General features: G+C 33.5%; 1 protein-coding gene across 4 annotated transcripts in view; it reads right to left on the minus strand.

The window, feature by feature from the left end:
• The window catches only part of LOC118748480 (carboxypeptidase D), a 50,043-nt gene that overhangs the window by 23,347 nt on the left and 6,885 nt on the right, over positions 1-19,811 (minus strand). Inside the window, exon 1 of one of the 4 annotated variants that reach the window (XM_036482949.1) lies at positions 6,452-8,069. The exons of the other annotated variants lie outside the window; for them this stretch is intronic. Within the exon in view, the coding sequence (XP_036338842.1) occupies positions 6,452-6,958 (507 nt within the window). The 5' untranslated portion in view covers positions 6,959-8,069. Of the gene's footprint in view, positions 1-6,451; positions 8,070-19,811 lie in introns of those variants that run through there. 4 annotated transcript variants of the gene reach the window in all.

A 19,811-nucleotide genomic window follows, 5' to 3' on the forward strand; every position in this document is an offset into this window, starting at 1 on the left:
CAACAAAGAATTATTAGAACAAAAAATTGCGAGTGACAGTAAAAATGTGTCATGATTACATAAAATTAACAAAAAAAAAAAAAAAACTAAAAATAAAAATGCAATTATTTGCAATGAACAAAGATTTCATTTGAAAAAATTGGCAACACGCAAATCGTTTGTTTATGGCTCTCTTAATTGTTGTTGTAAAATGTTCCACTTTTATTTTTTTCTGCAACGTGAGAAAGAGGCTTCGCCGCAATGTATATAGATAGCAAAATATAATAGTTATTTGCCTGTAAGTGCATAATAAAATGCATATACATATGTACACTAGAGCACCTCCGAGATATATGAAAATTACAAACATCCGAATTTTTCCCCTCCCCATGCATCTTTGAATAGCTTGAGAATAAGGCACGCAGAAAAATCTCAAGCCCCCAGGACCAGAAGCCAAAAAAAGTGAATTAAAAAGAGTGTGGTGGGATTTTTCCACTACAGGTGTCCTGTTTTTTTCTGAGTACCTTCTTTTTGAAAACGAAAAAAAGTAAAATAAATAAAATAGAAATTAAGCAAAAAATAAAAATAAAACCAAATAAGAAATATAACAAAAAAATTTAAAAAGTCATAACAAATACCTAAAAAAAAATATAACAGGGAAAATACAACAAAAAATATAACAAAAAAAAAAAAAAAAATTAAAAAAAAAAAAAAATAAAAAAAATTATAGCATTAAATAAATTTACCAGTAAAATAAAAATAATAAAAAAAATTAGCATTGAATTAAACAACAAATATGCGAAAAATTTAATTGTGGACAAATTTTCAGCATACATGATAGTTGTTAATATTTTAGAATACGGCAATTTCCGTCTTCTGATATTTTTTTATTAATGGAATATGTATTATTTTCAAGTTTTAGAATTTTTAAATTTTTATTTACGAAAAATTCAAAATGCAACATTATCAAACAAATTTAGGGATAGCCTAGAAAATAGCAAAACTGTTATTAAATTTTCAAAATTTTTATGAAATAAAATAGAATCAGCATGTAGGGAACTCAACTATGCACTATAAGTTCACTATTTTTCAACTTGAGGTGACTATTCATTCTGTGATGAAAAATGTTATTGATTTTATTTTAGTTTAATCATTTTGTATGCTTTTTTGAATTTAAGTTAATTTTTTGACAGGCAACAATAATTTATAATAAACTCTTGTTGCGTTTTTTCAGTATTGTTACCCCAACTACAATCAAGGGCAACTGTTTGTTGCTATTTAGACTTGATGATCTGGTTGTTTATTTTTTATTTTTTTAGTTGTTCTATTTTTAGACATTTACTTGAATGCTCCCCCTTAAGAAACTATTTTTGTTTCAGTTATTTTTTGACATAATAACAATTTTTATTCAACAATTCGATTGAGCTTGCGGCCGTTTTTAGAGAATTTTTTTTTTCTATTTGAAAATCTTCTTACTATTTTTTACCTAAATTGAGTTCTTGTTTTTATTTGAAGTTTTATTTAATCACGAGGATATAAGAAACACTAAAACACTAAAAACACTTTTTTAACTTCCAAGCTTAACATTATTGTGCTAAAACGCGAATGGGAAAAATAAACATACAAACAATTTGTGTTCTAGTTTCTACGCCAACGCCACGGTGAAAATTCAGTGGGAAAGCGAGGGAGGATGTCAACTCTTACGGCAGCACTGGTTTAGAATTTGAACCACACATGTTTGAGGTGTAGCGCGAAGGTGGTACATTTTTTAAACTGCAAATATTTTCCTCTATTCTACGCGGAGCAAAGATTTAAAATATGTATATACATATATAATTTGTACCAACTGATTTTTTTTTATTATTTTATATTATTTTTTATTTTTTTTTATTTTTTTTTATATTATTTTTTAATATATTATTTTTTATAAATTTTTTTATTAATTTTTTTTTTAAAGTTTTAATTCATATTCAATAAATTTTTATTGTTAAAAACAACCAAAAATAAATTTTTTTTTTGCACTTAAGGGGCTTAAAGGCTTTAAATTTTCGCCGCCCAAGGAGTTAACACACGTATGCAGTATTTATGAAAATATTTTTGTGTGTGGTTTTTTTGTCATCATACGCACCAATGCCAGTTGTTAAAAAAAGGAAAACGACAACAAAATAATTATTAGCCCTTGTGATGCGAAATCTTCTAACTAAAGTAGGCAATAGTGTCAAAAGTTGAATGAAAAATACACACACAGGCACAGGTGAATAGCAAAAAGTGAATGGTTAATATATGGATGCCGTCAACGCAAAAACACCTAATAGCAAATTTGTTCAACTACATACATACATACATACCTTCATGCATACATACATATGTATGCTAAAGCCCATAAATCGGCTTCATAGGGGATTTTTCCAGGCGATATCTAATGGAAATACCCCTAGCAAATAACCTCCTCACTGGCTAATAACTGCTATACCACACTCCATACTACATGTCAATTTATGTATGTATATACATATGTATGTACATGAAAATGTATGTATGTATTTTTTATTTTTTTTTGAAAGAAAAAACTAACATTTTCTATCTTGCTTTTCAAACGAAAATATCAGCAACAGCAGCGGCTCATTCGTCACACAACAGCGCCTATGTTGAGTGTTATATATATATATTTTTTTTTTGCTTCGCCTACATTTAACTAACAACCAAAAAGTAGACATCGCTGGCGCAACATACAATTGCTTAAACATTTTTTTGTTGTTAGAATTTTGTTGTGGGTTGACACAGTCTAATGCGACAAATTTTGGGTGGAAAACTGCAATGCTGGCCTAATATCGATTTTCCTCAAAAAGCTTGCGAATTTCAAACGTACACATGTATGTATGTACATATGTTTGTGCATATGTAGTTAGATAAAGTCTGTATCTGTTAAAAACGTATAGCGGCGAGTGGAGTGAGTGACCGACCAACAGAAAGTTTGGAGAATTTGTGTACCTGCAAAGTTAGACATACAGACATTGGGTGGTGGTATAGAGAAAATTAAATTGAAGTATACATATGTATATACACTGCACATAGTCTGAGTAGCTGACAAACAGGTGTTGGTATTGCGCTAGGACATGCATTTCTAGCATGCATGTATGCATGTTTGTATGTTCCAGTATGAGTATGCGCAGCAAATTGTACTGAAGGACGCTCCAAGTGTTAAAGCATGATAAAAATTATATTCATAGCAGAAGGTTGGCATACGCAAAGAGAGTTAAATATGAAATAGGCATATATGTACATACATACATAAATACAACATATGGCGTCGCGACGTGTCGTGTCGTTAAATCTAAATACAAAGAGTAATAAAAATTCGTAAACCTTTTTACCGAAGTTATACTTTATTATCAACCATTTTGTAATAAATGTTAAATCAATAAAAAGAATGCTAAAGAAATCAACTCACTTTTCTGTTTAATAATAATTAAAAGGAAAGCAAGCTAAAAATATTAACAATAAACGCTTAGAACTCAGATAAGCTATTTAAATATAGATTAGGGCTGAGCTGTGAGGCCGCGAAAGAGGACAGTAAGCGATATGAGCTGTGTGATATCGGTAATGAGTGTTACTTACAAAGCCAACGAACAGTACAATTTCAAATTTTCAGTGCAAATTTTCGATGCCAACAAGCATTAATCTTTTCTCAAAAATGTAGAGCAGTAGCGCTTGAACTAGATCAATTAGCGCGCCCTGGATAAGGTGTTAAATTATTAAGTAAATATCTCAGCTATTCTAAGGTACTTTCTGGGCATATTTCAGATAGTATTAGCTCATATTTTAGCAAAACAAATTTCGAAATAAACAAAATAATAAAAAATAAAAATTATAATAATTTAAGACAAAGTTGTATTGATGCTTAAGTGAATCTTCTTGCTATTCTCCTTCAAGAGTTTGACGCTCGTTGCTTGAGTTTTATTAGGGAAATTACGCCTAAAATTGTAGTTGATTGACAAATGAAAAATTGGTAAAAGCGGAAAAACACGGCGAACGTAGCGCAATGTGTAGACTACTGACTTTGAACGCCGGAGTTGCTGGTAAAGTGGCAGTGAACTTGATGAAGAAGTCTAATGAGGAGATGTGGTGATCTCCGAAATAGCACCTGTAACTTCTACCATATGTGGATTTTCCACAACAATTTTCCTTAAAAACGACCTCAAGCTCAATAAAATTGTTGAAAAAAATTTCAAAAGTAACAATACAATGAGAGATGATTCTAGTCTGAAAAAGCTGTATGTATGTACGAAATACTTTTACTATGTGTTATTTGTAAATCAAACAATTTTTAAGCGATTTGAAGAAGGATATTCAATTCGTATGAACATTTTTTTATTTTTTTGTATTTAAAAAAAAAGGTGTATGTTTCCGGATAACTTTGGACTGTGTGACCCGTTTTCGATAATTCTTCTTTTATGAAGGACGGCATCCTAGTTGGTTAGAGTTGTAGCAGCATACCAATTTCCCAAAGTGTTTTTGGGGAATGATACTGGAGTGACAGTCGTTGGTCAGATATGAATTTGGGTCGTTGAGGTTACGCAGCTTAATTGTCTAATGTAGTTTGCTGGCTGTGTGCAATTATTTTTCGCTAGAGTGTTTAGCAAACATTTTTACATATTTCAAAAACCGCAAAATCTTGTGGGTATTCAATGTGATTTTTTTAATTTAATTAGTATACAGCTGCCAGAAAATTGTGATTATTTACTGTAAGACAGACTCATAAGACACTGACCGAGTTTTACATAGCTTTTTGCCTCCTATAGGAAAAGCTGCTTAGCCTCAAATGCGACTAATTAAGAGACTGACCAACTTTTTCACTAAAAAATTAAAAAAAAAAAAACATTGATATTTGGGCTTCAAGTATACATATGTATTTCTATAACAGTTAAGAGCGTTTCAGACACGGCAATATTTCCAACTTTTCCATGCAATTCGCTGTCAAATTGAGAAATTATATTTCCAAATGGGAACAGCCATAAATACCTTTTTCCCCTTTTCGGCAGTCAGGTTCAGAAATACATAAAAGTTGCCCAGTATGACTGCAACTGAAAGAGCGCAAATCGATTTCGAAAATACATATATTTCAACTTGCTCGTGCTGCACTAGCAATTTATTATGTTTGCTGCAAGTTACGGCAAATCATTCGAGTGTTGCCGTGTGACACTGATCGCTAATTTGTGAGAGACAGTAAAGTATAATTTTGAATAAAATATCAAAAACGGTTTTAACTAATTGAATCGGTGAGTTCGGCGGCCGTACAAGTTCAAAATTAGTTATTCATTGTTGAGATCAGAAACATTACAAATAACAGACAATCAACATCGAAAAACTGATTTTATACCTTTACGGTTGTCGAACTCACCGACTCAATTGTTTTTCGGAATGTAATTGTTAAGTTGAACTGAAAATAAAGTTAATTACAACCAATAGAAGCAACAAAGAACAGGTAACGCGGCTCATTTTAGTATCGAGAAAGATTGCCAAAAATTCATTTGCTGTGTGAACATGCATTGTCCCTGCAAGAAAGAGTTTATTTTGTGGCTGCTTGTTGAGATTTCTCAATTTAACAGCCTTTTCGAAATATATTACATTGGCCGTTAGTAAAAATTAGTCCTAGTATTTAGGGGTGTTTGGTTGAGTATTGAAAAATGTGTGGAAAGAACGACGAAAACAAAGCGATTAATAAGCTGATTTAGATTCTGAAGGCTACGACGACCAGCTCTGGATTGTGAAGAAAATATAAAATGATCTACATCGGACATGTTCCGAGACTGTTTCCAAAACCTATCTGAGCTAGCAGCGTCTTCCATGATCACTCCACTCCTATCACATTGCTTTAATGAAACTCATTGCACTTATTTTTAGCACCAACAAGCCGGGACTATTCCCTGCCCAAACATGAAAAGGTTAATTGGGTCGCATTAGTTGCTCTCGTTTAAGACATTTTACGATTAAGGTATTACGATAACATCAACAGACAAAAACAAGCTATTTTAAACTTTAATGTTATGCAATTGACGTGTGTGGAAAATAAATGTTAAGCCTTGCCTTGTCATCGAAGAGACGATTAAAATAAATACACGTTAAGTTTTAAATTAAAGCAAGGGAATCGGCTAAAGCGAAACACTCAAAAGCACATTAAATGCAAACTTTACAGTCCATGCACACCACCAACAACGCCATTGACAACATACGTATGTATGTACACACTTATGTACATGAATTTATAATTAACGCCTTCGATTTCGACACTGCTTTCGAATTGACTCTTCTTAGCTGATTACTTAAAGAATTTCGCACTTTTTCACATTTCAAATACTAATTTTCGTTGAAATTTGTTTATCTTGCACTTTTTTCTATAGCTGTTTTTCAGCAAGTTTTTTCTGCTTTTAAACTTTTTTCTCTCCCCATCCTTCCCTTATCCCATATTCACCTGCGAGCGTTCATAGCCATCGGGATTCATGGTGGGCATCAAATAAATATCGGTGCTGTTGACCAGGTTCGCCACCTCCAAGCTGGTCTCATAGTTGTACAGCAGGTACTGCGCCAAATAGATGAGCAGCTGGCGGCCAATTGTCTCGTCGCCATGCATATTGCCAATGTACTTGACCATGGGCGTGAGTGGCGTGCGTGGCTGTTGCACATTCTTGCCAATCTGCAGCACGATTAAGTTGCGACCCTCTAGCGAACGACCTATGGTCTCGACACGCGCATTCTCCGGGAATGTCTTGGCGAAACGTGCAAACATGTCCTCGATTTCGCCCTGCGATTGATAGTAGGGCGACTGCAGGAAGGACTCATCCTCCTTGATGATGAAGGCCTGCGTGATGGCGCCGAACATCAGCGCGACAAGCGTGCAGGCGAGCAGCAACAGCTGTGGCTGGTGGAGGCGGTGGTGCCGATGCTGTGAATGACGGCAGCTGATGGGACGTGTGAACATCTTGACGTGCAGTTGACAAGTGGCAAGTGACAGAAGTAGCGCTGTGGCGGAGAGGTGTTTTTTTTCGCTAAGTTTGGTTGCTATTTTCTACTTGCTACGCTAAGCTGCGAGGCGCAAGTTTGCACTGGTACGGCTTTTGGCCAAGCTTTGTCTTTTTAGCAATTGAGAGGTTCGACGTCGGTCGTTGATTTCCGCTTGTCGGCTATCTGGTGTACAACGCAAACTGGAGCGCGTGGGCGTCTACTTGGATGCGCGTGTGCCGTGGGCGGCCGAGTGCGGGTGGGCGGTCAGGCGCTGCCTTTCCTGTTCGATTTTCGGTGTGTCTATTTTTGGATATATTTTTGTATGCGTTCAATGAGCCTGTAGCACTGTTGCGCCGGGGTTGTTCCTTACTTTCCTTTTGTGCTTCGCTTATTAGAATATGTTTTCGTAAAACTTGCACCCTGTCTGTTGCTAAGCTCCTTGTTATACTGAAAATGAAATACGCCTCCGCCTGCAGACCAATCTAACGATACTTCAAGCACTACGTTGCAGCTCTCGACGGGTCTGTTTAACCGCTGCTGCTCCCCGCTGCCGCCTTCCACTACTTTGCAAGCGCTTGCAATAAGCTTTTTGTTATCAGCAGACACCAAGCAAGCAGATAAGCAGGAAAATAGTTAAAAAAATCTGCGAGAAATGAAATTTTTTGATAGTAGCCACCACTTCCGATGCCAACCTCACTGCAGGAGTAAAACTTTCTTCCTTCGACTTTCCTTTTTGCACACGATTTGTTGTTTTTGCCCTCGTTTCAGTTTTTAATTTTTTTTTTTTTCCTTCCTTTTAACACTGCCACCAACAATTAGTAGAGTGGAGGGAGGGTGAATAAAAATTGTTCTATCGTCCACAAAGCTTTTAACACTGCTCTATCACTGCATTGCTCGCCGCTCGTTTTGCACAAACTGAATGAAATCCAATGACTCGCTGCTGATTTATGCCGTAAACTGTGTGAATCGCGCTTGTCGGTGGCGGCAACGACTGTGTCATCGCCTCAACGCCGCGGCAAAAGCCATCAACCAAGAAGTACTTCGCCGCCGCTGCGCGATTCGTCGATGAGAGTGAGAGTGAGTACGCGCGCTCTTGTTGGGGAATTCGCGGTTCCACAAGACTTGGACACACCTCGTTGTTGCATTCGTTTCCGAAAATTGTGAGAAATACAGAAATGAATCGAAATAATGTAACTGGTTATATGTATATATGTATGTAAAAATGTTAGCTATACTTTAATCGAGTGGGAAGTGCCGACTTGGGTAACGCTCGTATTAAGGCGCTATTAGTCAACGACGTAGTGTAAACGTACGTAACAACATATCAAATTTAGTATTGATAGAGAGAAAGAGAGAAGCAACGTCAACGTCACCGTCAGGGCACGGACCTTACCACTTTATTGGTAGACCATCAACTTTTTAACTCTATTTTATTTTTCACCATTTTAATCAACAAAGGCTAAAAATCTACCAACATTTTCCGGAAAGAAAGCAAAAAGATTTAAATGAACGCAGTGGCTACATATTTTGTCATCGAACACACCTAAAATAAATATGAAAAAATAACTCTGACCATCATGACCAATTTAAAAGTGAAATTACGTCTCTATCAGCTGTTTATGGAAATATTTTTCGCTTGCAATACGTTTGGGTGGGTGAATGCCAAATGAATTGGTTGCAAATTTCAAGCATTTCAAAACTAGTTTTAATCAAACAATTTTTTAGTGCAGAGTAATTGTTTTTTGTTTTTGTAATATAGAATCAAGGCATGGGTGATCGAATCAAATTCGAATCGAAATTTCTTTTTGAGATTATGGCATTTGGTAGCGGGTTCGCATTTTCAACTTAAAATGTATTTAAGACAGCAATGGGCAGAGAGAGCTTTTACTCTGCATGCGCCTATACAAAATGTATAGAAAGCTTAAAAGAGCTTTGCCCGCGGGCAAGGCAGTGCCTATAAGTGATTTAAGATAAACAGCTGTCATTTTATTTCATTCGATTCGAGCCCAGTATACGTTTTTTCTTGAATGTTTTATTGGAGTCAAATACATTTTTTGTTGTTTTATAAAAAAAAATACAATTTAAGGCGAATTCGTATAAGGTGACGGCAGAAGTTCAAAAACAACAAGAATTACAAAAAGTACATCTTTTGACAATTAGCACCGAGGCGAAAATCCATCTACTCTGATAACACTCCCTTACCTGAATTCGCTTTCATTTATCCTATATGAGTAAAAACTATCTAATATTGTTTCTTTTCAAAAATCTACCAACTTCTAACAATTTTTTTATGTAAAATCTACCACTGGTCACCGTCATGCGGCGGTGAGTTTTCGTAAACACGTAAACACGCAAATCTCATAAGAAAGATTGTGTCAGCGTCAACGTACGTTTACGCTACGTCGTTGACGAATTGCGCCTTTACTGTTTGGTGTTACATACATAATTTTTTTAGCGCATGGTTAATGACGTCACGCCCCTGGTTCCAACCACTGCAGCATTCGTTATTTTTCCGCGTTCTTTTGGGCTCAGCTTTTCTCCGAGTATCTCGCCACCTTTCGCTTTGGAGTTTTCGGACGCCAGCCTCGCGGTTGGCATAAGCTCTCACCATACTCTCGCGAACTAATATACCCACTCTCTGTTTATTTACTACATCAACTCAAGTAAACAAATATGTACCTATTACTGTCATTATCGACTTATCAACACTCGTTTGGTGTTGTTTAGTCGTTATTGCTATTGTTGCCTTATCAGGTTACAACTGGTTTGATTATCCGCTTTTTCGGTATGAAAAAAAAAATGCTAATCGAAAATATTGTAAACTATAAACATAATCATGTCAAGTATGTATGCATGTACATATGTATGTGCCAATTTGGTGTTTTATGCATGGAATGAAACAGTTTGCACGCTGATTAAAAAAGTATGTATTTTTAAGCCATACAGCAATAAAGATAATTTTTGTTTTTTTTTGTGCCAGAAATGCGGTGCCTTAAATTTTAACTATTTTCTTAGTCAAAAAAGACTCCAAAATTAAAGCATAAAAAATCTTAAACATGAACTCACGCTATAAAGTGACCATTGAAAACTTAAGGCCTTCACAGTAAAACCAAAAAGAACCTACATTATAGCTTTCATTGTAAACGTATTAAAAATTAATAAATTTTGAATATATGACTCGAGTACCAAAACTGGAGCAGAATTGGTCATTACTTAAAAATTTTTTAAACTTTAGAATAGATAAAATAAAATAAAGCAAGACTAATTATTTCATATGAAAACTGGAGAGTTATGTATGTACATAGATACTATGTATATGTATTGTGATATAAAAATTGTCGCATAGATATGAAAAATACATAAAATACTTTGAAAGGATAAGAAAACTTAAAGCTTATTTTTCCAATTTTAAAAGTGAAGTTTTTTATGCTACGTTGAGGGTTAAGTTTCTCCGCAACTTTTAAATTTTATCTGCCTTTTAAACACAATTTTTGTTCTGAAAAAATATGTTTGAAGGACTGATAAATTTTAAAAGCTACTCGAGAAAACGGCTCTAAAATTTTAGAATTCGCATAAAACAATAAAAATCTGGGAGTTCGCCTTCAAAGTTGCCTAAGGTTAAGCTTACATTCAGTTTTTTAACGGCTCACAAATTCTAGCCTACCTTTAAATTATTAATCTTATCGCCAGTTTCACCAATCAATTTTAAAATTTATTTATTTATGATTGGTGCAACAGGGCATTAGAGCTTTAAATTTAAAATATCCATAATTAAGCTTAACAAATTCTACAAATGTAAATACATATGTACATAATTCGAATTGAAGCTTTAAAATGTTTAAAGTTTGACAAGATAAATCTCCAGCGTTCAGAAAAGTATGCAAATTTGTGAAAAAATCCAAAAAAAAAATTTAAAAAATGTAATGTGGTTTAAAAGTTGTCAAAAAACTTAGAGTGGAACATTAACTTTTTGCCAAAATTGCAATTTTCTATTTATTGGCCTAATAACAAAAACGGCCTCAAGCTCAATGAAATTGTTGAACAAATGTGTAAAATTAAAAAAATATTTGATTGATATTTTTTTCACAATTTTTAAATATAACACATATACTATATATGCAGTATAATTTACTATTATTACAGTAACTTTTATTGGGGTGTTGAAGCATAATATAAAAAGGCATGCAAATCGAACACAGAACTGCCCATAGCTCACCGCTTTAGCTTACTAAAAAATATTGCATGTGTGTGTGAAGCGAAAAAGCGAAAATAGTACAATAAATCACGTAGCAAAAGCTGAGCTTTAATTTGACAAAGAGAGAAAGAGATAGAGCGCACAAAGAGAGCAATACGCAGAGCGTGGGGAGCACAGAATTTCAGAGGGCGCATTAGTGGCGTCCAGTGATGCCAGACATTCTCTGTTAATTACCTACAAAAATCGGGAAAAATCTCTTACTTACCCACATTTTAAATAAAATAATCCCACGAAATTTCTATAGGATTCAAAACATATATGCCAGTAGTAAAAGGATAACTTCTCATTAAGTACTCATAACTCATTTTCTTTCGAAATTCAGCTTTGTATAAAGTACAGTAGATTACTTAGTATAATTTAAAAATAACTACTACACCAACAAATTAGTTTCAGTGTTTATTAAAACCCAGGATTTTGAACTTTAGTTTTTATAAAGTTTTGTAATTACTCTATTGAAAGCATTACTCATTTTCTTCCATATACCATAGGCTCGAATTTGTTTTATTTGGAACAAAATTAGCAACATCTTCAACGAAAAGAATTCTCAAAAATAAACACAATTTATCCTAAAATAAGTATGTAATAGGCTTAGGAACTAAATGAACTTGAGAACTAGTTCATCTCAATGAACTAGCCTGCTAGCTCGGTGTTTTCATTGAACTAAATTTGTCGGTGCTACTATTTCTCATTTTGTATTTTATTTATACGAAAACTCTGCAAAAGATTGATGTTTAAGTTAAATAAGCTACGTACTTACGCATGTTACTAAATATTTTTGTGTAATAGCAACAATGCTAAGAAGATTGCCATTACTTCAAATGCAGCCCTCGTTTAAAAAAGGCTTAATAATTTGCATATCGTCGATGACTTTGCAAAAGCGACCATCGACCAATTGCAAAACCGCCTTTCTTGCGGCAGTCAAATATTACAGGAGAGCGAAAACCCTGTCTTTCTTCGATGGCATTGACACAGGCGGTTTTTCTCTAGCTAATATTTTACAAATCAGTTCTTTTAATAACGATTTTAAGACTTTTATGCATAAATCTCGATGTTTATATTCAGGGTTTACCAAATCTAATTTTCGCTACAATGGCGATTTAGGCGGTCGACGATGTGATTTTGTATATGTTCCTATACATACGTTTTTTATGTATGTAAAAGTATTCTGTGAATTCAAATTACCAAAGCTTTTGTTTTCGTTAATGCAAATAATTTAACTTTGTCTAAAATAACATACGTAAATGTATTCGTCAATTGAACTAAATGAACTAAAGAACTAGTTCAGTAAGGTGAACGAAGTAAAACTGAACGGTTCACTCAAAATAACTAAAGTTCCCATCTCTAATATATAATAAGAACCTTCAAAAATTTAATGAAAATTCAACATCAGCTACATTTATGAAAATTCGAAGAATTTTAACAACTATTGAACAAAACCTTAAACATTTTAAGCAGATGCATTTCTCATAGTCGTAGAATTTCTAATCAGCCATAACTTCGGAACCATAAGTTACATAAAATTGAAATTTGGTATGCAAACATAACAATGGTAGGTGCTTATAGTAAGGTTTATAATATAGGCGTGGAATTTTTCATCAGCCATAACTTTGGAACCACAAGTCACATGACTCCTTTTGATATGCCTTTCGAATTTAAAAGACCTCAGTTTCCAGTTCGCTTAGCTTTTGCAATGACAATAAACAAGAATGCCTTAAAGTAAAACCCGAAACTTTATCGAAAATAAAACGTATGATAATTGTATTGGAAAATGCATTTATGTTAATAGATACTTTGAAGTAAAAAAAAGTGAAAAAATGCTGTGAAATCAAATTAGAGTTATTATTCGTAGGAAATTAGATAGTATTTCTTCTATTATATAATTTATTGGAGATATTTTGACCTAAATAAAAACACCTGTAGTGCCAAAAAAATATTATTGCATTTCATTCCATAACACCCAAGCTATACAGCTGTTCTACCATACGCTGCCAACACGGCTATAGTAAAATTAGAGCAGAGAGTATACCATCTTTACATAAAATATTTTTCATATTTGTTTTAGAGACGTGGGGTGAAACCCGCGGGTAAAAGCTAGTATTAAATAAACAAAAGTAATATAGCCAAAACTGGATCCCGGTATCCCGGGATTAACATTCCTAGTACCCATACATACGCCATGGACGAGTAATGTATGAGTATTCGCCATGTATATGGCGTATGAGTAACATTTTTTCCTGAATTCTTTTTCATACTAAAAATTATTACACATTTTCATTTGACATTTCAAAAGTGGTTTATTTATCCACCGATTTTCATTGCTTAATTTTTTGGCAACAGAACAGGCTTTAACACAAATAAGAAAAAATTACAAAAAAGTTGTTAGTGTTTAAATTTTTTCCTTGTTAAAGTTGAAATTTTTTTTCATAAACATTACAATTTCTTGGAAAAATAGCCTGATCTGAAAAAATGGTACACAGATCCATGATCTATAACCCAAAATTAAATTTTCGCGTCTCGGCTTTTTTTTTTGTGTTATTTCGAAACTTGATATTTTCCCTACAGTGCACACAGGTCGGATTTACTAAACTAACTAATTTTTTGTTTTTTTTTAATCTCTTTTACTAATAAAAGAATATTAAGCTTATAAGTTGGCTAATCGATGCAAGTAAGTTAGCTGCAGCAAAGAAACGTTATTTTTGTGCGCTTTCTATTACCTACCTAAGTTGAACGGTGCTCTATGGCAAAAAATTTAATTTCTAAAATTTAATAAATAAATTTTATATAGCCCTTTAAGCTCAACGTGAAAATTTGGACTTGAAATTATTTTTATTTTAATATTTAAATAGAAAAAAACTAAATAGTTCCGCCTTCAGAGTAACAAGTTTTGAGCGAATTCAATAATTTTTTTTTTAAATTTTCCACCATATTGGATTTTTGAAACCTGCTTTCAGATTAGTAATCAGCCATCATAAAAACTCCGAAATATTACCAAACACCCCCGAGAAACAAGTTTCGAGCCGAATTCAATAATTTTTTTTTAATTATTGCGCCATATCGGATCCGCCATTTCGAATTTTAAAAATGCACGGTCAGATTCATGATCAGCGACTCCAAATACCGTCAGGTAACAAGTTTTGGGCGAATGCAATAAATTTTTAAAAATCTGTCCGCCATATTGGATTTTCGAAACCTGACTGAAGATTTGTAATCAGTTGCCCCATAAACTAGTTGATACGAAGTTGTGTACAAATCCATCAAAACCAATCTATTAAAATAGTTTTGTCCGGCTAGATTCTCTATTCAGACCACTATGCAGTGCTGTGTAAGAGTGCCGAACACTCTTAGTTGAATTTCAAGCAATTAGGCACCGATAATTGTGTTACATAAAGATCCTTTGTTTTTTGTTTCTAATGTCCTTTTTCCCTTTTAATAACTTTAATTGCAAAATATCGCTAAAACAGGGAAATTACCTACAATCTGGCATCACTGGTGACGTCAGCAAAAATGTGGCAACCAAATTGGCTCAAGTGCAGAGAGAAGCGAGCTTTCAACCTTCAACAACACTCATTATTAAGTGCCCGCGTAAACAAACAATTAGCTTGGTGGTTGAGCAAAGACATAAAAAAACAAGATTTACACACGAGGATTGGAAAAGCATAACTATGTATGTACAATATTTACCTGAGCGCTTGAACAGTAGTTGAGCTGCGAACGGATTAGCTGGGGTAACGGTGGAATTAAGCTAAGCATTAGACATTTAACACTTGCTGAATTACATATCCGACATGCACATGAATTAGAGCCATGAATTAGAAAGGTTTGAACAAAAAAGTAGGCAAGAACAGACGTAAATATGTATATATGTATGTATGTATGTAGCAGCGATAACTTTCAGAATAAACCGAAATAGCTGATTGGAGATTGTTAACAAAACAATTGACATTGAAATATTGCACAGCGGAAGTAATTTCATATTTTTTTTTTAATACATATAAACATACATTATTTCGAATAGTGACACTGCTCCTTTCCCGGAAAATTCGAATAGTGACGAGCACCGCCAGAGAACTGATTTCATAAACACAGCTACTTGAAGTAGTGCAACATAAATGCCACTCGCTATGCTGACAGAAAGAGAAAACAGCTATGTAACTACAAATCCGTAGCGTAAATGCATTAAAAAATAATTACAATGTAAATAGCGATAGATTTGCCAATTCGCCCTAGTGACATGACGATTGCTGGTCAATTACTTAGCAAGCTGGGCAAATAGCCAGCCAGCCAGCCAGCTCGTCAATAAGCTAGACAGCCTCTGGTCGAGTCGATCACATGACTGTTTTATTGCCAATACCATACGGTCATGCTGTGCAGACGGGTTGGGTTGGATATGTTGGCGTGGCAGTAGTCTGCGCTTCGCCATTTTCGCTAATGCGCGTTGCGTTTTTATGGCAGCACATGTAGGTATGTATAAAGTGTTAATGAGTTTAATTAAACTAGCGTTGATTAAGCCATTATGAATGGCTTTTTTGAGAGTACATATGTATTTGATTTGTCTCTTTTATCGATTTTCCACTTGTTTTTTTATTATTTATTTTTCAACTTAATAGCGATAGCGATAACAATATCGATAAATATATGTAAAAATATCGAAAAAAAGTAACGAAAATTTTATATTATCTATTTTATAATATCTGATTATGGCTGTATCTAAAAGTCTCTGTATCGGCCTTTGTTTCACTAAGTAAATCGATAACGATAAGCGATTGATAAGTGCATATAATGAAAATGCGAAGTACAAATAAATCGATAACAATATCAAAAATGCCCGCAGTCTTATGGATTAAATGAGTACAATAATGAAAAAATAAGTCATTATATCGATAAACAATGTCGATAATAATATCTCGAAATATTAGTGGTAGCAATTCGGTTTATCTGGTGACTATTGTTAGAGATTTTATTTTGGCACAATTGAGTGCAAACAACAATTCTGTGGCAAGAAATTTGAGCAGCCCATTTCAAGGAAGCTGTGTGGGGAAATCAATTGCCATTGTCATGACTATTTTTTTGCATAAACATATCATTGTTTATTTTTTATTTGTATACCGCAAAAAAAAACAACGGACTGAAACACAAAATAATCATTCATTACTTTCATTCAAGATTTTCTAATTTCACTAATCGAAAACAGCATTCAGCAATCCGTTGATATTATTCCATGCGTTTACACAACGGAAAATAGCTGAGTTATTAATCACTTTTTGGGCAATCTTATGGGTAGCTAAAATTTTTTTAATTGAAAATATTTAACTTTTCTCACTTAAAAATCTTTTGTACCCCAGCCAATAATTTTTGGCAGAAATTGAAAAAGTTATGGTCACTGAGCGTCAGAAAAGCAAAGCGTAAAGAGTTTATCTAATTAAAATTTTCACAAAACCTTAATTTTCTCATCCTCTATATATATATACATATGTACATAAAAAAATTTAGCCGTTCTCTTTGTTAAAACTTAGCTCAAAACCTTATACACGAATTTCAACCAAATTTGGACCGTATATTCCTTGCAACCGTGGCACGAACACAGGCTATATTTTAAGCGATAGAGTCGAAAATCTATATTAACCGTGCGTTTTGATGAAATCAAAAATATACATATACTGCAAGTGTGATGAAAAATACTTTTGAGAAAAGTAGATCCGCCAGATGGCGCTGCAGTCGAGTTATTCAGAAAATACCTGTTTATGATCCGAATCTGTATTTATGAAACCATTTTGATGAGATTAGAAACGGATACTGCAATCCGACGGGAAATACTTTTTTTCGAGTTTAGTTATGTCAACTAAAAATGTTTCTCTCACCAAATGATTTCGTTAAACATAAATTATTTGGTTATTACTACCAAATTATGTGTTTAGAGAAATATATGTATTTAGTTGAATTTATTCTGAGTGTAGGACTCCGGTAGGGGGCCGATTTAGATGGAATTAAAAACGTATACGTATTTCTCGAAAATCTATATTTATGGTTGGACTTAGTTCAGATCTAATAGGCTTTTTGCAGTTAAATATGTATATGTTGTTATATATGTATATTAGACTGCATCACCAAAAAAAGTTGCTGTTTTTCCACCGGGATTACAAAATTTATTATATTTTAAGACGTCCACCAAAATATTTCGGAAAAATATTAAGATTTAAGCGAGCTGGACCGATTTGAAAATACCTCCAAAAATGAAGTTTTTTATGAATAAAAATAGTTTCTTAAAGAACTTTTTGAAAAAAGTCCCCTCAGATCTCAAATTAGATTAAGCTTAAAAAATCTGCATACAAATATTTAAAAATCTTTTCAACGGAATCGTAAGAATGAGATTTTTGATGCTGTTTTTTTTACTTTTTTCAAAGATTGGTTTACGAAAAACTTGAATAACTGAGCCAAAAATGTTCTGATTTAGACTTATGGGATCTCAGTAGAAAGGTATTTTCACACTGTTTTTATTTCTGGCCAAAAAACGTCATTCGTGTCCCATCTTGTTTTTTCGAATACCAACACATATTAATTCATCTTTGAATGACGTTCGTTCATCCTACCTTTCTCTTTCATCCTTTTAATGAGTTTATTATCAAAGAAATAAAAAGAGTTAGAAAATACCTTTCCAATGACACCCCTTAAGTCTAAATCGGAAGAGCTTAGGTTCAGTTATTCAAGTTTTTCTTATACCAATCTTTGAAAAAAGTTAAAAACAGCATCAAAAATCTCATCATTACGATTCCGTTCAAAATTTGTTTTTAATTTTTTGTTAATATTTGTATGCAAATATTTTAAGCTTAAACCGTTTTATCATTTGAGGGGATTTTTTCAAAAAAAATCTTTAAGAAACTATTTTTATTCATAAAAAACTCGATTTTTGGAGGTATTTTCAAATCGGTCCAGTTCACTTAAATCTTAATATTTTTTCGAAATATTTTGGTGGACGTCTTAGAATATAATAGATTTTATAATTCCAATGGAAAAATAGTACCGATTTTTTTCGTATGGGGAGTGATGCAGTCTAATGTATATGTATACTGTTGCATAGCTACCTAAGTAAGCCTGTATGTTGGTAACAGAGTTCAAAAGTTTATTTAATAGAAAATCTCTAAGTTTAAGATACGTTTGGCACTTTCAGTATGAAATTAATTTTTAAAAAGTATTAATCTACGCAGACGGAGTCGCGGGCATACTACACTTCTGCATATACATAAGTAACGTAATTTCTTCTTACGGTTTTCTGGCAGGCTGTAAGTTTGTGTTTGGCAGGCTGTAGGTGTAATTTTGGTTAGTGTATTGGTATTTTTGGTTCAGTGCATTGGTGTATTTGGAATAAATTGTAATAGAAATGGAAGAAATTTTGAAAGATAACAGCAAATGTCAAAAAACAGATGATCTCAGCTGTAGGCATTTTTTGACAATGAGTTGATAGTGTTTTTACTTATGGAACTGTACGATGGTCGCGTGTATCAGCTATTTTTATTCAAATATTTAATGTATTTTTTTTCTATTTTTAGAATGTCCTACATTAAAACTGAGTTTTGTGCGCAACAATCGTTGATATGAAAAGCTTTTATTACACCAACTCCCATCTTTTACACTTTTACGTATCTACAACAAATTTCGCTTTGAAAATGACGCGTGATTAGTCTAAAAATAGATTTCCAGTAGGCGATGACATCCTTTTCGCAGTTTTTACAATTTACTTCAACATTAGTTTTTTTACCTTGCTATTCTGTAATTCCTCCTTCGAAAAAGCGACGTCAATTGGCATGAAAAAGAATTCCATACAAATGTACATGTGTTTGTGCGAATAAACTTGTGAATGAAAAGGCCAATAATAAATATTTTATGCGTTACAAAAGTTCGTAGTAAATGAATAGCGCAAGGCTGGCAGGATATGCGAATGAGTGCGCAGCTTACGTCAACATTTGGACTTGCTCGCCGCAGACACCAGCAAGTTTCATGGAAGTGGTTTTCTTTTCAATGTTTCATACATATAAATACATAGATACATATGTACATACATATGTGCGTATTCAAAACCTTTTTATTTGTTTTACGTGCTGTGACTTCTAAGCGTATGCAAAGATTAGTTTTTCGTAGGAATGGTATTTATGGTGGTGAAATAAATAAAAAGAAAATACACTGAAAAGACACTTTCACCATTAAAAAAGTTTTCCTTTTATACTCTACTTCAACAAACTCTCTTTGGAATTAACGTGATCGGGATCGATTAATTCGTTAATAACACGCACATCTCTAATATATGAATATACATATACTGTAATTTTTTATGACATTTCCTTGCCGCGCTGTGCTATTTCCATAGTTAATGACGCCAGCTTTATTTCGCTCAGCTTGCCGTAAATCTTTTTGCTTTACAATTGAAGAGAAAAGCGGAAAAACCAGTTTCATTTGGCTTGCTGGTGGCACACAAATGACTGCTGACTGAGTGCTGGTGAAAAAAAGTTAAACAATTTCAAATGAAGTACTAAATTCGCAGAAATTACGAGTCTGGACTGGAAACATAGCGACTATTGATGTA

The sequence above is a fragment of the Rhagoletis pomonella genome, unplaced genomic scaffold, assembly GCF_013731165.1.
Source record: "Rhagoletis pomonella isolate Grant_MI unplaced genomic scaffold, Rhpom_1.0 Rhpom_scaffold_00013, whole genome shotgun sequence".
Taxonomy (NCBI): domain Eukaryota; kingdom Metazoa; phylum Arthropoda; class Insecta; order Diptera; family Tephritidae; genus Rhagoletis; species Rhagoletis pomonella.